At 31.9% G+C, this 21,928-nt stretch overlaps 1 protein-coding gene and 1 pseudogene across 2 annotated transcripts; both read left to right on the forward strand.

Annotated features, from left to right (window-relative positions):
• Positions 1-4,408: 4,408 nt before the first annotated feature.
• On the forward strand, positions 4,409-6,368 carry LOC142529299 (outer envelope pore protein 16-3, chloroplastic/mitochondrial-like; annotated as a pseudogene).
• Positions 6,369-11,898: 5,530 nt separating this feature from the next.
• LOC142529305 (bZIP transcription factor TGA10-like) lies at positions 11,899-18,356 on the forward strand. 2 transcript variants are annotated; one of them, XM_075634813.1, is made up of 11 exons: positions 11,899-12,479; positions 12,690-12,784; positions 13,459-13,544; positions 13,673-13,804; positions 14,028-14,096; positions 14,239-14,298; positions 14,393-14,470; positions 14,604-14,673; positions 14,811-15,082; positions 15,709-15,948; positions 17,912-18,356. In XM_075634813.1, exons 1-11 carry the CDS (start codon positions 12,298-12,300, stop codon positions 18,059-18,061), a joined length of 1,434 nt encoding a protein of 477 aa, XP_075490928.1. In that variant the 5' UTR covers positions 11,899-12,297; the 3' UTR covers positions 18,062-18,356. The 2 variants fall into 2 exon arrangements, with proteins under 2 accessions (XP_075490928.1, XP_075490935.1); XM_075634820.1 differs by having other exon boundaries at positions 14,820-15,082.
• The last annotated feature ends 3,572 nt before the right edge of the window (positions 18,357-21,928 follow it).

A 21,928-nucleotide genomic window follows, 5' to 3' on the forward strand; every position in this document is an offset into this window, starting at 1 on the left:
CTTTGGTATCATATGGGTCTATAAGATCAAATGTGAAGGCAATAGTCAAGTAGAGTAGTATTATGCTAGAATGATGGTAAAAATGTATGCTCAGAAAGAGGGCACTGATTTCAATGAGATAATTTCTCTTATGGTTCGACTTACAACAGTCAGAGTAATATTGGCATTGTGTGCGATATTGACCTAAATCTAGAACAACTATATGTGAAAACATATTTTTTCATGGAGATTTTGGAGAATAAATTTATATGCTCAAACCAGAAGGTTTTGCGGAAAAAGGCAGAACTTGGTTTGCAAGTAGAACAAATCTTTGTACAGTCTCAAAAATACGCTAAGGTGTTGGTACAAGAGATTTAATTTGATTCGTATATCATGTGAAAACATGAATTTCCAGCAGCAACTAGAATTTTTCAGCAGTTAGCAATATTCAGTAGCAAATGAAAATTCCAGCAGAAGCTAACAATTTCCTGCAACAGCTAATATTTCAGAAGATGATATTTTCCAGCAGACAGAATCCAGCAGACAGAATCTAGCAGCAGAAGAATTCAGTAGCGAGATTTCAACAGATAGCTACTGATTCTGCTTATGACTTGTAACTGAAATATTTAACATGGAGTAAAGGCTGTTAATGGCACATCATGGCAGATTTTGGCCATAATAGGGAGTCTAACAGTCACAATTTGGCTTACAAATATCACCCTCAAATATCTGAATTGGTGTTACCCAAATCTTGAGATTATCACTTGAATTTTCGAGTTAAGAGAGAGTACTTTTGTTCAAGCAGTAAAAACAAGTAGCGAGAGCAAGCATATTTCCAAACTTCAACCGAAACATCTAGCGGATTACGATAAGTGGGCTTATGTATAAATTATCTTGAAATCAGTTTGTTAATTTCTATTTTAAAGCACAAATTCTGAATGTTTGATTTCTGATATATGATTTTGAAGCACTGAAACTCCCTAGTGAACTAATGATAGGAATATATATTCTGAACATTTCTGAATTCTGATTCTGATTCTGGCCTCACCCCTTAGAGGAGAAAACATATAGGGGACTGATATCAGTTTAGCCATGAAATTCACTAACGTGCTCAGTGCTTACTAATTCTGATTTCTGTTCTGAAACCTGTGATTTCTAAATTCTGATTTCTGTTCTGAAAATAAGAGTTTTCTGTATATTATTGTTTTACTGTTCCTGTTGAAAACGATTTCGAAAACTAGGAGTTATTCTCGCCCCTGCTTACTGAGTGACAACCATATCACTCACTCACCCACCAAACCCATCTCAGATAAGAACGAGAAGAAAAGTTAGAATAAGAAGATGCAGATTCAATTCTAGGGCTGGTGAAGAAGACCGTTGTTTATCAGTTCTAGTTTATGTTTATTCCGTTGCATTTGTTAAGACGTTATTATATTTGGTTTTACATTTCCGCTGTAAAACATCTGTCATTGAGTTTGTATCAGACATTGAAATATTCAGTATTTATGAATAAAAGACTGGTTTCTGAATTTTGTACTTCTGAGGCTTGTTGTTTTCGAATGTAAATTTGAGAGCAACGCCGGTGTCAACCAACCCCCGTCACGGGGCGTGACATATCATGAGTCTTGGATACAACAGACTGAATGCAGACCCTTATAAATATTCAAGAGGTCTGGTTATGATTATATCATTTTACTGTTGTCTGTAGATGACATGTTGATAGCAAGCCCCGACAAAGATCACGTCCAAGAATTGAAGTTACAATTGACTAGAAAATTTGATATGAAAGACTTGAAACCAGCAAACAAGATTCTAGGAATGCAAGTTCACCGAGACAGAAGTAACAATAAAATATGACTTTCCCAGAACAATTATTTAAATAAAGTTTTGCAACCAATCTCGACCCCCTCTTCTTGTTAACTTCAAGTTATACTCCAAGATGTGTTCTAGCATTGAAGCATAGAGGATGAAGACATCTCGAGTACCATATGTATCAGTAGTGGGAAGTTTGATATTCGCCATGATCTCTACTAGACCAGACATTGCTCAAGTCATTGGAGTAGTTAGTCGGTACTTGGAAAATTCTTGACGAGAGCAGTGGAGTACTGTTAAGAGGAATCTTAGATACATTAAAGGTACCTTAAATGCTACATTAATTTATGGAGGAACGAATTTTACATTCATAGGCTATGTCGATTGAGATTATGCAAGTGATTCTGATAAGAAAAAATCTACTATTGATTATGTGTTTACATGTACAGGGGGAGCAATAAAATGAGTTTCAAAACTACAAATAGTTGTTGCGTTATCTACAACGAAGACATAATATATGTCAAATACTCAAGATTGCAAGGAAATAATATGGATTAAAAGGCTATTGGAGAAGATCATACAAAAACAAGATAAGGTTCTTTTATTCTATGACAGTCAAAGTGCCTTGCACATCTCATGAAATCCATCTTTTCATTTCAGGACTAAACACATTATAGTTCAATTTAAATAGAAGAAGGGAGTGTAGATATGCAGAAGAACCATACAAATAATAACATAGTTGATGTTCTGACCAAGCTTGTGAATACTGATAAGTTTGAGTGGTGTAGATATTCAAGTGACCTAGCTGAAACATAAGCAGCAGGTAATGACAAGATTGGAGGGAAACTATCGATACGTGGTTTCACACGGACGATGAGCTCTATAAATATAGCTCTCTCCCCTAATTCTTAAGTATCTCATTATCTTTTCTCGTCTTAATACATTCTTATTTGAGTATGTTGTTCTATAATATTTGTGATGTCATTTGTTCTCTTGTATTAAGGGAAAGTGTGTTATATTTGAAAACATGGTGAGATGTTGTACACCATAAAATATTATAGTGAAATTCTTTTCATCATGCCCCTGATTTTTATCTTAATAATTTTTTGGTGTTTCCACGTAAATCTTAATGTCCAATTTTATTATTTATTTTCATATTTATATCTCAAGATATGATCACATACGAGACTAACAAAATTTATATGAAATTCATTTATACCAACCTTCGTATGTTCTATACTAAAGATATATTGGCCATTTCCAACTTCATGTCCCAAAACTATGAACATTTCAACTGCGAGCGATTTGGATATTAAAGTTGTAACTCACAAAAAAAAATTAAATAAGTTCGCCTTCTTAAAGTGTTTTTATTAAAAAAAAAAAAATCAAATTTTCACTTTTAAATAAAGGTTAAATTATTCTTTTGTTTTTATTTTAAAATAGAAGTAGAATCAAAAACCCAAAATTTAGCTTCTAAAATAACATCAAACTGAATGTTTTTTAAAACAATTTTTGTAACCAAACAATATACTTTTTTTTAAGAAAAACAATTTTTTTTAGCAAAAAATGTGTTTTCAGACTTTTAGTTGGTTTACTTCTCCAACCAAATCGAAGTTCAAAAGGAAACGTAGAAAACTAATTCGTAAAACTTTGCTTTCAATTTATGTTGATTTACATTAGTTGGATTAATCCCGTTCCATCTTATTTACAATCTAGTTTAACATTGTTCAAGCTTCCATGGCCCTAATCGATGTTATCTGAAATGCACACTACATAAACACAGACCATTCACACAAAATTCTCTGCACTGAAATGACAAAATGATCATCCACTGTTTGTCATACATAGGGATGTAAATGAATCAAATTATTTGTGAGCTATTCGAAGCTCAATCTGATAAAAGCTCGTTTGAGCTCGTTTAATGAGACTCGTTAAGATAAACGAACCAAGTTCAAGCTCTACAATATTCGACTCGTTAGCTTGTGAACATATTCGTTAGTAAATTCATAAGTAATATCTTAGATGAAAAATAATAATTTTTTGATATTTAATTTATTGATTTAACACATTAATTATGAAATATATAGACAAATCTATTAAATTTATTTATTATAATAAATTGACAAATTTTAATAAGAATATTATATTTTTTATAAATGTATAATTTATTTTTTAATGAATTTAATGAATATTTAAATGTACAATTCATATTTATTGAGCTCGTTTAGGTTCGATAAAAGCTTGAATAAGCTCGTGAGTCATGAATATATTCGTTAAATATAAGCTCGAGCTCGGCTCGATTATAAACAAGCCAAGCTCAAACATTCAAGAGTTCGGCTCGGCTCGACTCGATTAGATCCCTAGTCATACATTATCTCCATCCTTTCTTCCAATCTAAAGTCCTCTTCTTCAAGGTCTTTTGAAACTCATCAAAGTATAAAAATCCTTGCGCAGAATATCTCCATTCTCAAATGCCATGAATTCCCCGTAGCCAACGACAGGTAAACTATATTCAACATTGGCCTCCTATCCAAGAAAATGAAATGGGATTATCGCAAGTGAAAAGAGTAATCGTTCAAAACAAATTTAGGGTCAATTTTTAATTTTTTTCTTCTCAGAATTATATCAATCAATCCAATATGACTTCAATCAATCGATCCAAAGCAGCCTTGTTATATATTATGGAATCTTGAAGAAGTCAGTGTATAAAACAGTTGAGGCCAATTTTGAGTTTCGGCCCATATATATCATTCAATCTTTTACTGAATAGGCCCATATATGGAGTAGTCCAGGCCTGTTCTATGTAGGCCCACGCTTTTCTCTATTTTTCGTCAAAATTTCATTTGCGTTCTATCAAATCTCCCGGCTTCTCTTTCTCACCGCAGTTCTGGTGAGCTTCATTTATTTATTTATTGTTTGAAATTGGAACAAGCATGTGAAGATGTTATTTTCTTGCCCATTTTATCCTTTGATTTGGAGTAGCTGTGCGAAATTTTAGTTCTAGGGCTCGAATTATTGTGGCGGATCGTCGATTTATCCGATCACGCTTTCAAATTTTCAGTAATTTTGGATGTGCTCGTGGTTTTTTATTGTTTTCATTGATGGGTAATGTGAATTTATTTTAGATATGATAAGGTGGTATGTTGCTTGTTATTGTAATACTGGAAAATACGTTTAATTGAGAGGAAAAGACTGATTTTTTGTACTTAGTAGAAAGGTACTACTACCGCTATGGATCCTGCGGAGCTCAGGCAAATGGAAGATGTAGAGAGTCCTACGATGGAAACGATAGAAGGTGCAACTATTGGTCTAGTTACTGGCACTATTTGGGGTACCTTTGTTGCGACCTAGCAAGATGTGCCTCATGTTGAGAGGAGAGTTGCACTTCCGGGTCTGATTTGCACGCTGAAGATGATGGAAAACCATGGGTTGACATTTGCTGCAATTGGTGGAGTCTATATTGGGGTGGAACAGTTAGTACGGAATTACAGGATGAAAAGAGACTTTGTTAATGGAGCAGTTGGTGGATTTGTCGCCGGTGCTTCTATTTTGGGTTACAAAGGTGAAGTTTTGTCATTATTAATTAAGCTTGTCATTTTAATTGATGGGCGGTGAGATCATGACATTGCATCCTCGCTGCTTGGCTGAAAGCCAGTGATATTTTTTGACTGTTTGCGGTGTATGTGGTATGTTATTGTCAGTTGCGGCCAGATGGGATGACATGACATGACATTCAGATAACTTTACTTTTGGTGTTTCTGATACATTTTATTCTTTTAGATTTAGATTTCTACTTTCTAGGCTAGCTTTGAAATAACTGGCCAAGCCTCCATTTCTTTATCACATATAATTCATGCCATCATAAAATCTGCGTGTGAGAAGGAATAATTTGGCATCTTGATAGCGAATTCAGGATATTATAGTTTACAAGCATGGATTTACTCTTAAGTTTACTTGTATGTATATCCATTAGTAAATGATAACAACCATTATTATTCCATGTCAACATTTGTATCATGTGCACGTGTTGTGGTAAGAATGCATATTGGTTGGTTAATTGTAGCATCTTAAGACTTGCGTGGAGGATGTCCTCAGGCTGTATGATTTTATATGTATTAATGCATTCCATTTCTTACAAAATCAAATATCAGTTTGAATAACTTATCTATTCCCACTTTCTTCCTTAGATTTAATTAGACAGTTGATGTTGAATTTGTTTATATTTTGGCTGATTCGACGTTATACTGTCCAGGGAGGAGCATTTCATCGGCTATCTCTGCAGGAGCTGCGCTACCCGCCACTTCTTCTTTCATTGACATCGGAGGTCAAACCATGAGTCGACACTGGCAAGGAATATTATCCTAATGCCGCCAGTAAAAGGCCCAATTTTAATTAGTTCTCTGGTGAATATTGTCACTACATGCTCTTCTCAGAAATGTAATGTACATCTGAGTTGTGTTTGCTGGTTGCTTGCTCGCATATATTGTACCATTTTACTTGCTATGTTTTGTATCATGAGATGCCAATCTCTGTTTTGAGTACACACAACTGGATCCTAATTTGTTCATTGTCAAAAACTTGCCATCCTTTCCCAAGAGTTGTTCTACTCTACTTCTTTATTAATTCAGTTAGCTGCTATGAGATGGTTTGAAGTGCCTATTGCAAAATATTATGTTAAATGTGCTGATATATTTATTTCTATTGGTTCATCAACCGGAAAAATGCACAACATACTGCAAAATTTCCTCTATATCAAAGAGGCCCCACATCCTGATTATAAAGGCCCATCTTCATGCCACCCATCCCTTGAACTATTCAAAGTTCCTAGCTTTTGGGTGTGTGCACGTTTGTGTGAATATATATATATATATATATATATATATATATATATATATATATATATAAATTTGATATGATATTCACAACCGTGTTCATCAATATGATCAATGTTCATATGAGACTCACTTATTGGATGTGATGAAACATATCAAAATTATGTATCTACTAAGTGATTATAATATCAATGATGGACACAAAGATAGACATGATTGATAGACAAAATAATAATTCATAATCTGAAGAGTAGGTCTCTTGTGCGACGGTCTCACGAATCTTTATCTGTGAGACGGGTCAACCCTGCCAATATTCACAATAAAAAGTAATACTCTTAGCATAAAAAATAATATTTTTTCATGGATGACTCAAATAAGATATTCGTATCACAAAATGCGACTCTTGAGATCGTCTTACATAAATTTTTGCATAATCTGAAATACATTATTATCATATAAGATATAATTTTTAAATATATCCATACAAGAATTGGTTATGAAATATTTGTTTCCTCCACAAGATTTGACAAGTGGTGTATAATCAGAAGTGATATACACCTGTAAACAAACATTAAACACCCATCCCTTGAAAAGGTGAGTAATTAAGTTCATCTCACTATTTTCCTCTCTTAACTATGTTTCTTTGGGGCACCGATCAATTCACCACAACAAAATTCATCTTTAAATGGAAAACTCGAAAGCTTAACATGGGAACTAGTGGAATTTCAATTTCTTTCTAACTTTTTTCCACATGGCTGCCGCAGTTCTGTCCCAACATCTATTAATTACAAGGCAACATTATGGATATTTGTTTGCATAAATACTTTAAGAAGGGTTTTTATTGTTTTACAAGTTAAAAACATTTAATGTATATGTTTGGATAAAAATTGTATAAAACGATTTTTAAAAATATATTTTAAAAAATGTTATCCGAGTATAGTTTTTGAAGAACAACTGAGATGTGTTTTTTGATTTTTTTAGAAATAAGGACAATGATAAAAATCAAAACATACTATTTTTTAACTGTAAAAACCTTTTTATCGAATAGTTGTTCAAATGCATATTTATTCTTAAAACAACTTTAAAAATCTTTTTTTATCAGAATTTTGTAAAAAACGCTTTCTAAAAAACATTTTATAATTATTTATCCAAACGGAACCTATCTCTACGATGTCACACGCAAGTGTCAACTATTTTAAAAAAATTAACGCCATATATTTTATTTGTAAATGTCACTTATTTTTTAAAAAATATATATAAATTTAAACAAAATAAGGTAATTAATTAACGGTCTCATGCTGAGTTTACTAAACAAATAGTCAAAATTTAAAAATAAAAACCGAATAGAAAGCATTCTACTTTTGCTACAAGCAACGTAAAGTCGAACGAAATTGAGTAGAAAATGAAGACTTTTGATATATATGCAATTAGCTAGGTTGACCTGATCCATCATGAAGAATACTGTCCTATAAATCTTGGCTGCCTCTTACTTCAAACATTTGAATCACAATTGATTATATATCTCACGATTAAACCAAGTTGTTGCCAAGTTTCAAATCGCGAAGTTTTTTTTTTTTATTTTTGGGAGTTTAATTTGCTATATATTTGAGTCATGTCGGATCCACGTGTCGGAATACATTGATAATCTAGATGGCAAAAAATTGTAATTAGAAGGTAATTGGTCACATTGAAAGGGTAGCACAAACCAACATATATTTTTTGTGTATCTCTTATACATATATGTATATGTGTATGTATGTATGTATCTTTTTGTGTGTGTGTGTGTGTGTGCTCATGTATTTATTAGAAAAGAATTAGGTCGATTCATTGAATCTGTTTGTATATTTTCTTAAACAAGTGATTTGACTCCAAGAATATATGTATAATTTTTTTTACAAGAAAACGTATTTTAATTTAAAGAAAGCTTTGTTCTTTGAGTCAACTTCTTCAAGTAATGGTATGATATCGTTTTTCAAAGTACTTTAAATTTTTATTGATTTGAAAGATTAATTATTTTAAAGGAAAAAATATATTCGTAGAGTGTGACTTGGATGGTAAGTTGTTAAAAAGGATCATTAAAATATAAAAACGAACAAGATTGGGTGACCTAAATATATGAAATGATATTGGTTAAAGAATTAAATATTTTTAAATTTTCAATAATGCAGAATTATGTCCCCAATGGAAAGCTACATTTTTTGTAGGAGATTAATTAATAACGTAGCCCAATAATTAGTTATTATACATAGAAGTATGATAGATTAAATAATTTAAATTTAAACATTTTTTTTGAAAGATAATAAGTTTAAATTTTAATCGCATTGAATCATCTAAAGATTGATTAATTAACTTTTATATATAAGAAATGAAAATCATTACTTTGTGGGCGTTTTATGCCAATTTTAATTTTGACAAAAACTTGTGTGAGACGGTCTCTCGGATCGTATTTTTTGAGACATATATCTTATTTGTGTTATCCATGACAAAGTGTTACTTTTTATGCTAAGAGTATTACTTTTTATTGTGAATATCGATAGGGTTGACCCATTTCACAGATAAAGATTCATGAGACCGTCTCACAAGAGACCTACTCTTTAATTTTTCCAACACTATATTTTATATAATATTTAAGAAAATTACAATTTTAGTTCCGTAAATCGACATGTTTTAGATTTTTAATTATCGTTTTCCTTTCGGAAATATCCAAAATTGGGGAGGAGTGGTTGGAAATGTTAGCAACTCGATCGATTTGCTTTATTTTATAACAATTTCATAAAATATATAATATAATAATATGTGCATTTGAACATGCCTACCGATTTACCTAATCCATTTTGTTACATTTTAATTTTAATATTAATTCAAACACAAAAGTCTACATATATGGAGGTTGAAGTGGGGCTACATCAATTTAGAACAAAGAGTTTGTTCTCTATTCACATCATTATTTTATGAAATTTGATTAATTTCTTTGACAAAGACAGTTCGAAATAATTTATGTATTAGTTAATATTAAATATTTTTCAAATAAAACAACAATTATATATATATATATATATATATATATATATATATATATATATATAATACAAATATTATATATGCGTATGCAGAGTTGAGAAATTTCTTTTTAAGTAGGAATTTATTAATTATCTCGTGTTTCAAAAATTAATATTTGACATCAACTGAGTTCTCCATATTATTTTTAATATTTAAAATAATAGGATATATTTTTATGTTCGATGCTTAATTTGTTTTTAAAAAAACTTAATAAATGTTAAGATTTTTTTCAAGTTAATAGTCGATAGGAAATCTAATTAATCAGTATTAATTAATCTATAAACGTTAAATAAAACTTTAATATCTTTTTTTAATAGATCTTTAATATGTTTTCCATCATAAGAAATTAATATACTCACTTTACAAAACACATAAAAAATCGCATCTTTCAAATCGTTATCCACAAAAAAACAATCAAATTAATTTTAATGACGTAGAGACGAGCCCATTATTACTACTAGCTATCATATGTACGCTTTGTGTGTTTATATAATTGTTTTATATGTTTAAGATTTTTTAATGGTTGAATTTGACATTTCTTTTTTTTTTTTCCTTTTTTGTATTTTATTTTTGATGTTCTTTATTTTATGTGGGCTCTCAAATTCTTTTATTTTTAATTTTTTCAAGTTATTCGGGACAATTATCTAAAAATTTTATTTAATTAATTAGAAAAATATGTTGTCTACTTTTGTGAGCGATTTTCATTTTTGTTGGATAAATTACTAAATAAATAATTAGCAAATTGATTAAAATAAGGATGATAATTGTAATTTTGAAGTGGCCATATTATTCTAATTAGGTGCTCCCTCTTTATAATAGTACATTAGAATAGTACAGATACTCATAAGAAAATTGTTATTTTAAAAAAAATTCAAATTCGAGGCTTTTAAAAGAGAACTTTGCAAAAACAAAAAAATGAAACTACACTAATTTTTCATGCCATTACAAAAGTAGGTAATAATTAAATGTGGGCACTTAATTGTATTAAATTTTAAAATATTAATAAAAATATCGAGTTATAACTCTTAGGTTGCATTTGGATTTATATATTTTAAATCTATTCAAATGTATTTTTGTCATGTAGATAATTATTACCGTAAACTTCAAATTCATTCATTATAATATGTTTATATAGTATTTTATGTTAATTATTATGGATTAAAGTTCACCCATTAATAATAATATTGTCATTTGAAATGCACTCTATTTTGTATAAGCAAGGTATAAATAAGTAAGGTATGAATTTAAGATTTGATCTATTGTTTCATTGTGAACAATAAAACAATAATCGATATCCATTGATTTCAAATCCATATCCTCAAATGCAACCTTATATACAAACTAATAACATACATATAAGCTTTCGTTTATATTTTACACGCGGTATGTTTCTTTCAGCTTATATGTTCTGATTTTTATCTTGGATATAAACATTGAAAATTATCCAATAACTGGTTTGCATGACACCGATATTTATTTACAAAGAAAGTAATGGATATATCCTAATATACCCAATTTTTCATTTTGGAATATAATTCATATTATCTTTGTTATACAAAAAAAATATATACAAATAATTTTAGTCATGCATTTCCAATAACGTCGCTAAATAAATTCGGCAGAATGGCCATCGAGGCATAAATATATGAGTAGATCTCTTGTGAGATGGTCTCACGAATTTTTATCTGTGAGACGGGTCAATCCTACCGATATTCACAATAAAAAGTAATACTCTTAGCATAAAAAGTAATACTTTTTCATGGATGATCCAAATAAGATATCCGTGTAATAAAATACGACCCGTGAGACCGTCTCATACAAGTTTTTGCCTAAATATATACTTTTTCATTTCGAAATCTATGCTGTTAAAGCTACGCGTATGATTATTTCATTTTATATGATAATATAAATTGAATTGAAAATAATTTAATTTTTTCTTGATGAAATGAAATGACACCCTTCTCCATTCATTTTTTTTTATATATCCTTCAATAAAAAAAATTAAATAGTTGTCCAACTGAAGTATTAACTTAAATATAATTCTACACTTAGTTATTAATAAATAAAAATGATAATAAAGAGTGGTTGTTTGATTCAACTATTGCCATTTAGAGAGAGAAGCTCGAATGCTTTAGAGGGAGAAACGAAAGCATGGGACCTGTTCGGCATGGATTTCATAAGACCAAAAACAATTTTTTTTTTTTTTTTTTTTAAAAAAAAGAAAGGGGTGGGGAGTTTTCATTTTTGAATTTTTCACAAAAAGTCGTCTTGTTTAGCAGAGAAAGATGGGAACCTTAAAATAGCCTTTGTCTTTTGCTTCTTTTGCATTAAATTGCCCTCATTTCTATCCTCTCTCCTTTATTTCAAATATTGCCACCATAACCGACTGAAACTCTTTTCTCTCTCCCCATCTCTTCTGTTTGTATGCATGTGTATTGATTATGGTGATGTGGGATTTTCATATAAAGCGAGGAAAAATGGGCACAAAACAGTTTCGAGGCAATTAATGATAAAACAAACAGTGTACATGTCTTAATTTTCGCTACTGAAATTAGTACCATCTCCTCAGGCCAGGCAAATAATTTAAAGCTGTAAGCTTTTTGTTCTTCCATCTATGGCTTCCAACAAAGGCAGCGAGGGTACAAGTCATCATCACTCGGCGGATCATTTTTTATTGGAACAAGAACATCATCAGCATCAGCTTATTCATCAACATCAGCAGCAGACTAATCAGATTTCATTTGGGATGATGCAATCTTCATCATCATCGTCAGCTATTCCGGGTACTTTCAATATGTAAGTCTTTTTTTTAACTTCTTTTGGTTTTCCATTAATTATATATATAGCGAATCCGATTTCTCTTTCTCCAAAAACACTTCTTGGAAATTCAAAGGGTTTGCTCAATTTCTTGGGTTATTAGTTCATCTTTCTCTCGATTCTAATTCTTCTTCTTCTTCTTCTTCTTTTTGTCTTTCATCCTCTCTTTGGATGGACTTATATGCGCAGAAGCAAGGACACTGGAACTTATGACTTGGGTGAACTGGATCAAGCTCTTTTTCTGTATCTCGATAGCCAAGATCAGTCCGCTCAGGATCAAAGACGTAAACTTTTTTTTATACCCTTTTAGAATATAAAGATTATTTCACTTATTTTAAAAAAAGGTTTTTGTCAAAACTAATATATTTTTCTGATCTGTCTCTTCTATTTCAGCTACAAGAGGGCATATTAAATCCAAATATGTATACTTTTCTTAAATTTCATTAAAAACACTGGTGAGATTCTCCGGGGGGAATTTGTTGTAATCTGGGGTCATGGGGAAAGTATGTTTCTTGAAGGGACAGATAAAAATCACTCATTGTACTTTCTTTGACCAGATCCTCTCTCAGTAGGAGAAATATTATTTACTCCCTCGTGAAATTAAAAAGAGAAAAGAATCAAAGGATCTTATATCTTTTTGATTTTAATGTATTCTTGAATTCTGAAATCTTGGACCGCGACATTTAACAACTTGTGATACATGAATTTCCTGCAAACTCTGATTGTACTGAAAAAGAGAGACCAATCAAGATTATTGGTTTCTGTTTGAGCCTTTTTTAATTTCCCTCTCTCTTGTTTCTGTTTTTCTTTCTTTCTATTGCACAGAGCTTGCATGACTTTCTTTCATACCCTAATACCTCTCTAAAATTTTCTTTTCACAATCATATATATCATCATCTTATCATATAACAGATTAAAGTTCTTTCTTCATTTTTTGACATATTATTTTCGTGAGCAGAAAATTCTGGGATTAGGCCACACACTTTAAACATCTTCCCTTCTCAACCCATGCACGTGGATCCATCTGCAGCAGCAACATCAAAGGTGTAACATATATGTCGGTTAAAAATTTTCCAATTCTTTGACTTCAGAAAATATCAATCTGATTTTGATATCTTTTACTTTGATTTGGTTTATAACAAATGGAGTTTGTTTAAAATTGTGTTTGGTAGGCAAATAGCACAACTGGATTAGTTTCTGCAGCTACCGGGTCCGGTTCCAAGAGATCAACTGAGCCGTCCATGGAGTTAGTTAACGCTAGAAATGATGTTTCTTCTGCTCCCGAACCGGCCAAAGCAGTTAAGGTTAGGACATAAAATATTACAATATAATGCACGTAATATGGATTTGTTATAGGAAAATACGAGTATTGTAAACCGAGGTTTTGTACTTGTATATACATTCATATATATATATATATATATATGTGTGTGTGTGTGTGTGTGTGTGTGTGTGAATTAATGTTTTCTTTTTTTGATACTTAGAATTTTTATTTCTGTGTTGTTGTTGCTCTCTCTTTTATGGCAGCGTGAAGGAAACCGTAGAGGTCCTACTTCAAGTACAGAGCATGAAACACCCAAGACTCCAGATCCTAAGGTTTTTTGTGTAATTTTTTTGAGTCCCATTTTAGGAAAAATAAAGTAAATTTATTTACTGTATGTAGTTTTTTCACACAAAGACACGTGCGGGTGTGTGTTTTATCCTAACCTCCTTTTGCTAAATTTCAATACAAACGCAGACTCTTAGGAGGCTTGCTCAAAATAGAGAGGCAGCTAGGAAGAGCAGGCTTAGGAAAAAGGTGATTAATTAAGAACATAAATTAAGATAGATAAATTTATAGCCGATTAAGCTTAATTTTTGTGTTAATTTTGTGCTTTTTATTTAAATTACAGGCTTATGTTCAGCAGCTAGAGTCAAGTAGGATTAGGCTAACTCAGATTGAACAGGAAATACAAAGGGCAAAATCCCAAGTAAGCCTTTGATTTAGTATTTGCCGCCATTAATTCATTTAATCCAAATTGTAGAAGAATAATCCTAATAATATGACATATTCGGTCAATAAATTTAATTAATTGATTAACTTATGATTATTTCTTCTGTTAGGGATTTTATGTAGGAGGAAATGCTCTAGGAGACCAAGGCCTTCCTGTTGGTATGAGCAACATAAATTCAGGTATGTAAAGTCAACCATTAATAATTTTCATTTCATTTATTTTTTTTATGCAACTTGCAATTTTTTAAAATATATATATATATTATTTCATAATAATTTATCTTATTCTTTTATTCTTTAAATTGAATATATTCTAGATGCAGCAGTTTTCGACTTGGAGTACGCACGGTGGCAGGAGGAGCACCACCGTCTAATGGTGGAGCTTCGGAATGCTGTGCATGAACACTTGCCAGAAAATGAGCTCCGGATTTTCGTAGACAACTGTTTGGCACACTACGATCAGGTGATGAATCTCAAGAGCATGATTGTGAAATCCGACGTGTTCCACCTCGTCTCAGGCATGTGGAAGACCCCTGCCGAGCGTTGCTTCATGTGGATGGGAGGTTTCCGGCCGTCCGAGGTGATCAAGGTTTGTCTAGATACAAAACCCATCAGATCAAACCCGCGAAAGAATCGAATTCACAAATATATTTAATCGATCTTTTAGAAATGTCGGGATAATTTAGACGGACGTTAGTTTTTTCAATAATCAAGAAAATGGACAACTAAAGCGTAAGAGCCCATCATGCAAACCCTAGTTTATGACACACACACACACACACACATATATATATATACATATATATATATATAATTGAAGTTCAAGAAATGAAAAGTATAATTTTTTACCTGAAACCTATGCTATATATTCTTCGAAATCGAAAGTAAATAATGTGCTCACGAAATGGAGAAATATGTACGTATGGGTGCTAGACGTTAATTGCATGGATAAATGGACAGCAACTTGTCTGTGCATTTGTGAAAAAAGGTTTCAACATATAATATTTATAAAAAAGTACAATGACGAAATGATATAATGATTCTTTCCTTTATAGGTCAGTGTTAGGTTTTATTCCCAACCAAACCATAAAGTCCATGTCTGTTGGTGTCTCTCTGGCTGTGTTTTCCCAATTATTTTGTACAGTACCGATACGTGCTGTTATTTTTAACATTAGGATAATAGGTTAAAAAGATTAATTCATTAATCATTTGCAGATAATCTTGAATCAAATAGAACCATTGACAGAGCAACAACTTCTGGGGATATGCGGGTTGCAGCAATCGACACAGGAGGCAGAAGAAGCCCTTTCGCAAGGATTAGAGGCTCTAAATCAGTCGATATCCGAAACGATTGCTTCTGATTCACTCAGCATCCCACCAAATATGAACACTTACATGGGACAAATGGCTTCTGCCATGAACAAACTCTCCACTCTTGAAGGTTTTGTTAGACAGGTAACTTTATTTGCTTTCTAATTTGATTTTTATGGCTTACATATTATATATTGCGCCATGTTTACTTACTTTTTCCATGCTATCATAATATATATATATATAGAGGACTTGATAAGTGAGATTTAATCGTAATTTAATTTGATAATTTGAAACTGAAATATATAGAGATCATTTTTTTAGGGAAAGTAATACTAAGCACTGCACAAAACTCATAAGAGATCTTCTCACGCGTTATTTTGTCAGACCGATCTCATATACGACCTGACCCATGGAAAAATATTACTTTTAATCCCAAAAGTATTAGTTTTCATGGGTCGACTAGTATCATGAATATAAATATGTAAAACCGTTTCACAAGAGACCTACTCAAATAAGTGAATTAAAGATATCATCTGTATCCTTTAGCCAATATCCTAAAATAGTTGCATAAATTTCTCTAGATGGAAGGTATATATGACGTTACTCCGATATAAGAATAAAAAGGGCTCGTGAAATATTTAATGTAATTCATATGAGGAACCCCACAGTGCAACAAAAAGAATTTTAAGATAAAATTTTAGGAAAAGCTAATTTAAACTAAAAACCTTGTTAGACATTCTCATTGACCAATTTTCTGAGATGGATATTCTGTTTGGGTTATCCATGAAAAAATATTATTTTTTTATTATAAATATGAACAGAGTTAACTCGTCTCACGAATAAAAATCCGTTATAAATGCCTAATTATTTAAGGTGGAATAATTAATAATTACCACTTAATTGGACGTTGGGGTCTAAAGTGTCTTTATCATGAAGATTTTATGCCCATATATATTTGCATGATGTCATTTTCATAACTGTTTGACCTAAACCATATCAAATAGACCACCCAACACATGTAAATTTAATTATGTGTTCCAAATTATTCTAATTAATTAGCTGGAATTTCATGGTAGTTGAAGACTAATTAATCCAATTTATATTAGTTATCGAAACATATATATTCACGAACTTCGCTTCCTTCGTTTGAATGTTATGCAAGAGAAATTCTTAATCATTAGAATAATCATAATTCAATCTAAATTTTCTTAATTAGATTTTGTAAATGATGGAAGATTATTAGAATTAATGGTACTAAGCCCATCATTAGAATCATCATAATTCAATCTAACCTTTGATTTGCTTTTTTTTTTTTGTGCTTGTTAAATAATGTTTTGGATCGAGTTGTTAGGCTTGTAGTTGTTTTCATTTATTGTGTTAATTTTCATCAAATGTGGAACTTAAACTTGGTAGTACTTTAATCGGTAGACAAATACATGAAATTAATGTTGATTGCCGCATTAGTCAACTCGTTTTAAATAGGAAAAATTGTATTTTGATCTTAAGTATTTATCTCTTTCTGATTTTGGTATTCAAGGTTATTAAATTTCATTCTTAATATGTTATATTTGTTTTTTTTTTCAATTTTAATTTTTTCGACATGACAGTGATGAGTGGTCAATATGGTGCTATCGTGTGAAATACTAAATTAACTCTGCCGATTATAAAAATGGCAGAAATTATCAAAAAAATGAAAGATACATAAATAAAGCTGTAATTTGACAAAATAGAAGACCAAAATCATAAAGACGTAAATATATATGAACGTAGGTTTCCCTTTTAAATATTATCGTTGTCCACTATTGTTTGTAGTAAATTTCAAAGGAAAAGGGACTTCACACTTCTCATCGTTTTAGAAACACTCGCAAATAATTCAAATTCCTTTCCATTATTAGGCAATCAAACTGATAAATATGTATAAGAATATGCTATTTTGGTTCCAATTTTCATCTCATTTTTAACATAATGTCAACGTATACGTCTAAATTTCTGATGTTGATCCTGTTTGATACATGAAAAGTCAACTTTCATGCACGGTGTTTTAATTATTACTTTAGTTTTAATTTCTTTAGTTACTTTTAAACTATTAATTGATCTTTTACAGGCTGATAACTTGAGGCATCAAACCCTTCATCGGCTACACCATATCTTGACCACCCGCCAGGCTGCACGGTGTTTTCTGGCTATCGCCGAATACTTCCATCGCCTACGTGCCCTCAGCTCTCTCTGGTTGGCCCGCCCCCGCCAAGAGTAGACGGAAAGGGAAAAATGAAAAGAAAAAAAAACAGAAAGAGAGGACTAGAAAATTGGTAGCAAGATAGCTAGATATTTTCATTATATCTTCTAAAAAACTTTAGTTAGTAGTTTAGATATCGTTTCTAGACACTTTAAATCGAAGAGATGTATAGATAGACGTATATTAGAGCCTTAATCAAGCAGCACGATGATTAAGATAATGGTATTTTAAACCTTTTCTTTCGTCTCTATGCATCCCTTGAAATATAACTTCAGAAGGAAAAGGTTTTGCAAACAATATTGAAGGGTGGTCGTATGGCATAAAAGTATTGTGCAACAAAGTGATTGTATGTTACAGAGTTGTTGTGTGCGATGTTGTAACTCCTAACATAACATGCACATAATATTTCAATACATAAAATTTTATGTAAATAAAACAAGAAACAAAATATTACGTACAAGTGTTGTGCGGTGTCAAGAGAAAAGATTCGCTAGAAAAACTTGTCAGTATACAAGATAAAAACTGGTGAATAAAGAAAAGTTAACTCCCTCAAAAAAGTCATGAGAGAGTAGATTGCATCCAAAATACTTGTCAAACCAAATAACCAAAACTATGGATGCAACGTTTGTAAAGCTGGAAATATTTTTGATGAACAACATACTAATCAATACTGTGATCAGATGTGTACATGTCTTCAACACTGCACGACAACACAACAATACGTCTTAGCTTGAGAACTTGATATCTTCGATATAAATCTTCAATTCTCGTGCTTGCTCCTGCAGCATCTCACCTGTCTCTCGCACATGTTCCACAGTAGCTATATATATTTGATTATTTATATGCTTCATTTGTCCTAGAGTTTATTTCATAAAAAGAATCCTACAAGATATGGAAATAAAACACTACAACAAAAGCACATCAAAGACAACGGTTTTTAAAAAATTGTTGTCTATATGCGTATTTTTTAGGTTGCCACAACGATTTTTGTTAAAACTATTGTCATAAAAAAACACAATGGTTTTAATAAAAATCGTTGTCTTTTGAGTGTTGTTGAATTCATATTTTCTTGTAGTGAAAGTTTTATTAAAAAATAAACTCATTTAAATAATAATACAATATCTAGAGTTTTTATCATAAATATCTATGGACTAGAAATACAAAACTCTATAATTTGATAAACACAAAATTATCAAAAAGAAAATCATAACTAAGGAATAAATTATATTCTTTTAATTCTCTTCTTTTTTGCCTCTCTAGACAAAACACACAAAAATGTTAATCAGCAGAACTAGTTTGCACGCAACTCAATTTAGCTCCCACTCAATTTTATCATGTTAGATTTGGTGTTGTTAGTAATGTTGCCAACACGAGACTAGAACAAAAATTTATTCAATAATAAGAATTCTAATAACACTTAACAACATTAACCAGAAAGAGCAACAAAAAATAATAAAAACCAACTAGACCAACTACAAAACATCTCCTTCAGTCAGTTCATCGGTATCTCCTGCTCCACCCTCAGTTATTTTTGCAACAGCGTCAACATCTCCATCTCCATCTCCATCTTCATCTCCCTATTTTTGTCTAGAATGGACAGCTACATCAAAAAGTAACTGAAAGTTCGCCATCTGAGTGTCAAAATGCACAATAAGCTCTTTGGTATGCTGAATCTATTGAAGTTCAAAGTCAATATGGTTTTAGAGAAGAGAGGCAGATGGCATGACATACTCAGAAGGTTTCACACCAGAGGAAAGAAGTGTTGTCAACCTCTAGGGAAACATCAGGCTCAAAACATGGCAGATCAAGCTTTCGATTTCTTTTAAAGTATTCCAGTGGAATCTTCAGCACATCACTGACGTCATAAAGTTCTTCTCACAAATCACGAACAAAACACTGTGATTCTAAAATCTCATAGATCAAATAGGGAAAATGCATCTTCGTTGATTTTAATCCACCATCTATGAACTATAGCACAATTTTAAAAAGCAACATACAAAAATTAAAATGGTACTCCCAGTATCAACTGACAAAAGAATAATGGCATGTGGTTTTGGTAACCACTGTAGTATTTGTGGAAGGAGTCCAGTTTTGGATCGCAGTCTTATGGATAACTAAGTAAAATAAAGTCAGATTTAAAGCACCTCTAGGTGCTTAGGATGGTCTGGAAATTTTGTGATCAAACCTCCAGTGAGGGCAGCAGTAACTACATTTACGTCAGAAGGCATTCTTTCTTTGTCACCAGCGGGAGTATTGTAGAATGAATTGATAACAGAAGGATTGAAATAGTAGACCCAATCGCGCACAAATTCATGTCTGTATTTTGATGATTTCTCATCGTCCAAACTGGATGAAAGATTTAATTAAAATTACAGGACATGCCTTTTTGAGTAAGGAGCCACAACCCTCACAGTTGACAAAAGTCCTCTAATTTTAAAAAATTCTAACAAATTTTGCCTTCCATAGGCATCAACATTTTTCTGGATTGATTGATGTAAAAGGGCCATAGAGCAAAAGCAGCTTTAGAATAAAACTTAGTTGAAAATGACTTACTCAAGTCATACTATGCAGTGTCGATGCTCTCCATGGTGTCGTCAACAAACTTCTCAACGTCAAGACCAGTATCAGCAACACTACCCTCTTCATCATCACTATCATTATCATCATTTTTTTATCATCTTTGCCAAAATATTCATCGGACTCAGAGCCATAAGTTAAATCATAAGAAGAACCATCATAATTTCCTGGGCGATTTTATCCGAATTCTTGCAACATTTCTTCGCTAGGCTCTTCTGTATCTGATGTGTCTTTCTTCAGGGATTTTTCTTTTTTTAACCGTGCAAGAAACTCAGCCAATGACTCTTCGTCCTCAGAAGGGGCAGTTGGTTCTTCAGAAACCACAACTTCTTTCACGGTAAGGGTCGTTTTCTTTTCAGTCGCAATAGGTTTTGGTCATGTGACCAACTCAAAATTTTCATCATCAGAGTCATCTCCAGATGAAAAATCAGGATTCATAAAATTCGCAGTGGATGAGGATGCTCAAAACTTCTTTGATGGAAAGAAATCAGGGTCATATCCTGCCTGACGCTTTAATCATCTTGGTTGCGAAGGAACAGGGAAGACACGATTCAGCTCTTCAAAATACGGCCGATTCTCCATAGAAATTGCATTACCCGGCTCTCCAGGGGCAATGACTTCAATCAGAATTGGGTCATCAGCGACCGCAACCATTTGAAGATAGATAACAATAGCGGGTTATGTAGGCAGTGTTGCCACATGGGGTGGACCACTGTAATATCCCAACATTTTATCCTTCTATTATCAATGCTGTTATTCTATGGTTTGGTGTTATGGACATATAGTTAAGTTGTTATTGATCATGGTTATTGTTATGGTTTATGAGTATAGTTGATGGAAGGGTTGGTATTTCATGTTATAGCATCAATATGGTTATTACATTGTATTCATGGTTAATTATTGTATGATTTTGGTATGATTAAGTAGATGATTGTGTATTTGAGGAGTTGTTGTTGTCATGAAGGTATAATGTTGGGAGTTGGATTGATGGTTTTGATGGTTTGAGCTAAATAGGTAATTGGGGTGCAGAAACGGTATGAAAATTTTGGTATCTGTTACGGTTTTCAGTATAATAAATGGGATATTGATCCAAATGACATGAGGCTAATTGCATTAGAAAGCTAAGATCCAAGCCTACAACTTTCATGTTTTGAGTTTTGTTCAAATAGTTGAGGAAGATGAGTCAAAAGTGGCCCGAAGTGTATTATGTATATCGTCGTTCCTGCACTGACACATTTTGACTCATCTTCCTCAACTATTTGAGCAAAACTCAAAACATGAAAAACCTGACTCTGATACCACTAAATG

Source organism: Primulina tabacum, chromosome 2 (assembly GCF_025594145.1).
Source record: "Primulina tabacum isolate GXHZ01 chromosome 2, ASM2559414v2, whole genome shotgun sequence".
Lineage (NCBI taxonomy): Eukaryota > Viridiplantae > Streptophyta > Magnoliopsida > Lamiales > Gesneriaceae > Primulina > Primulina tabacum.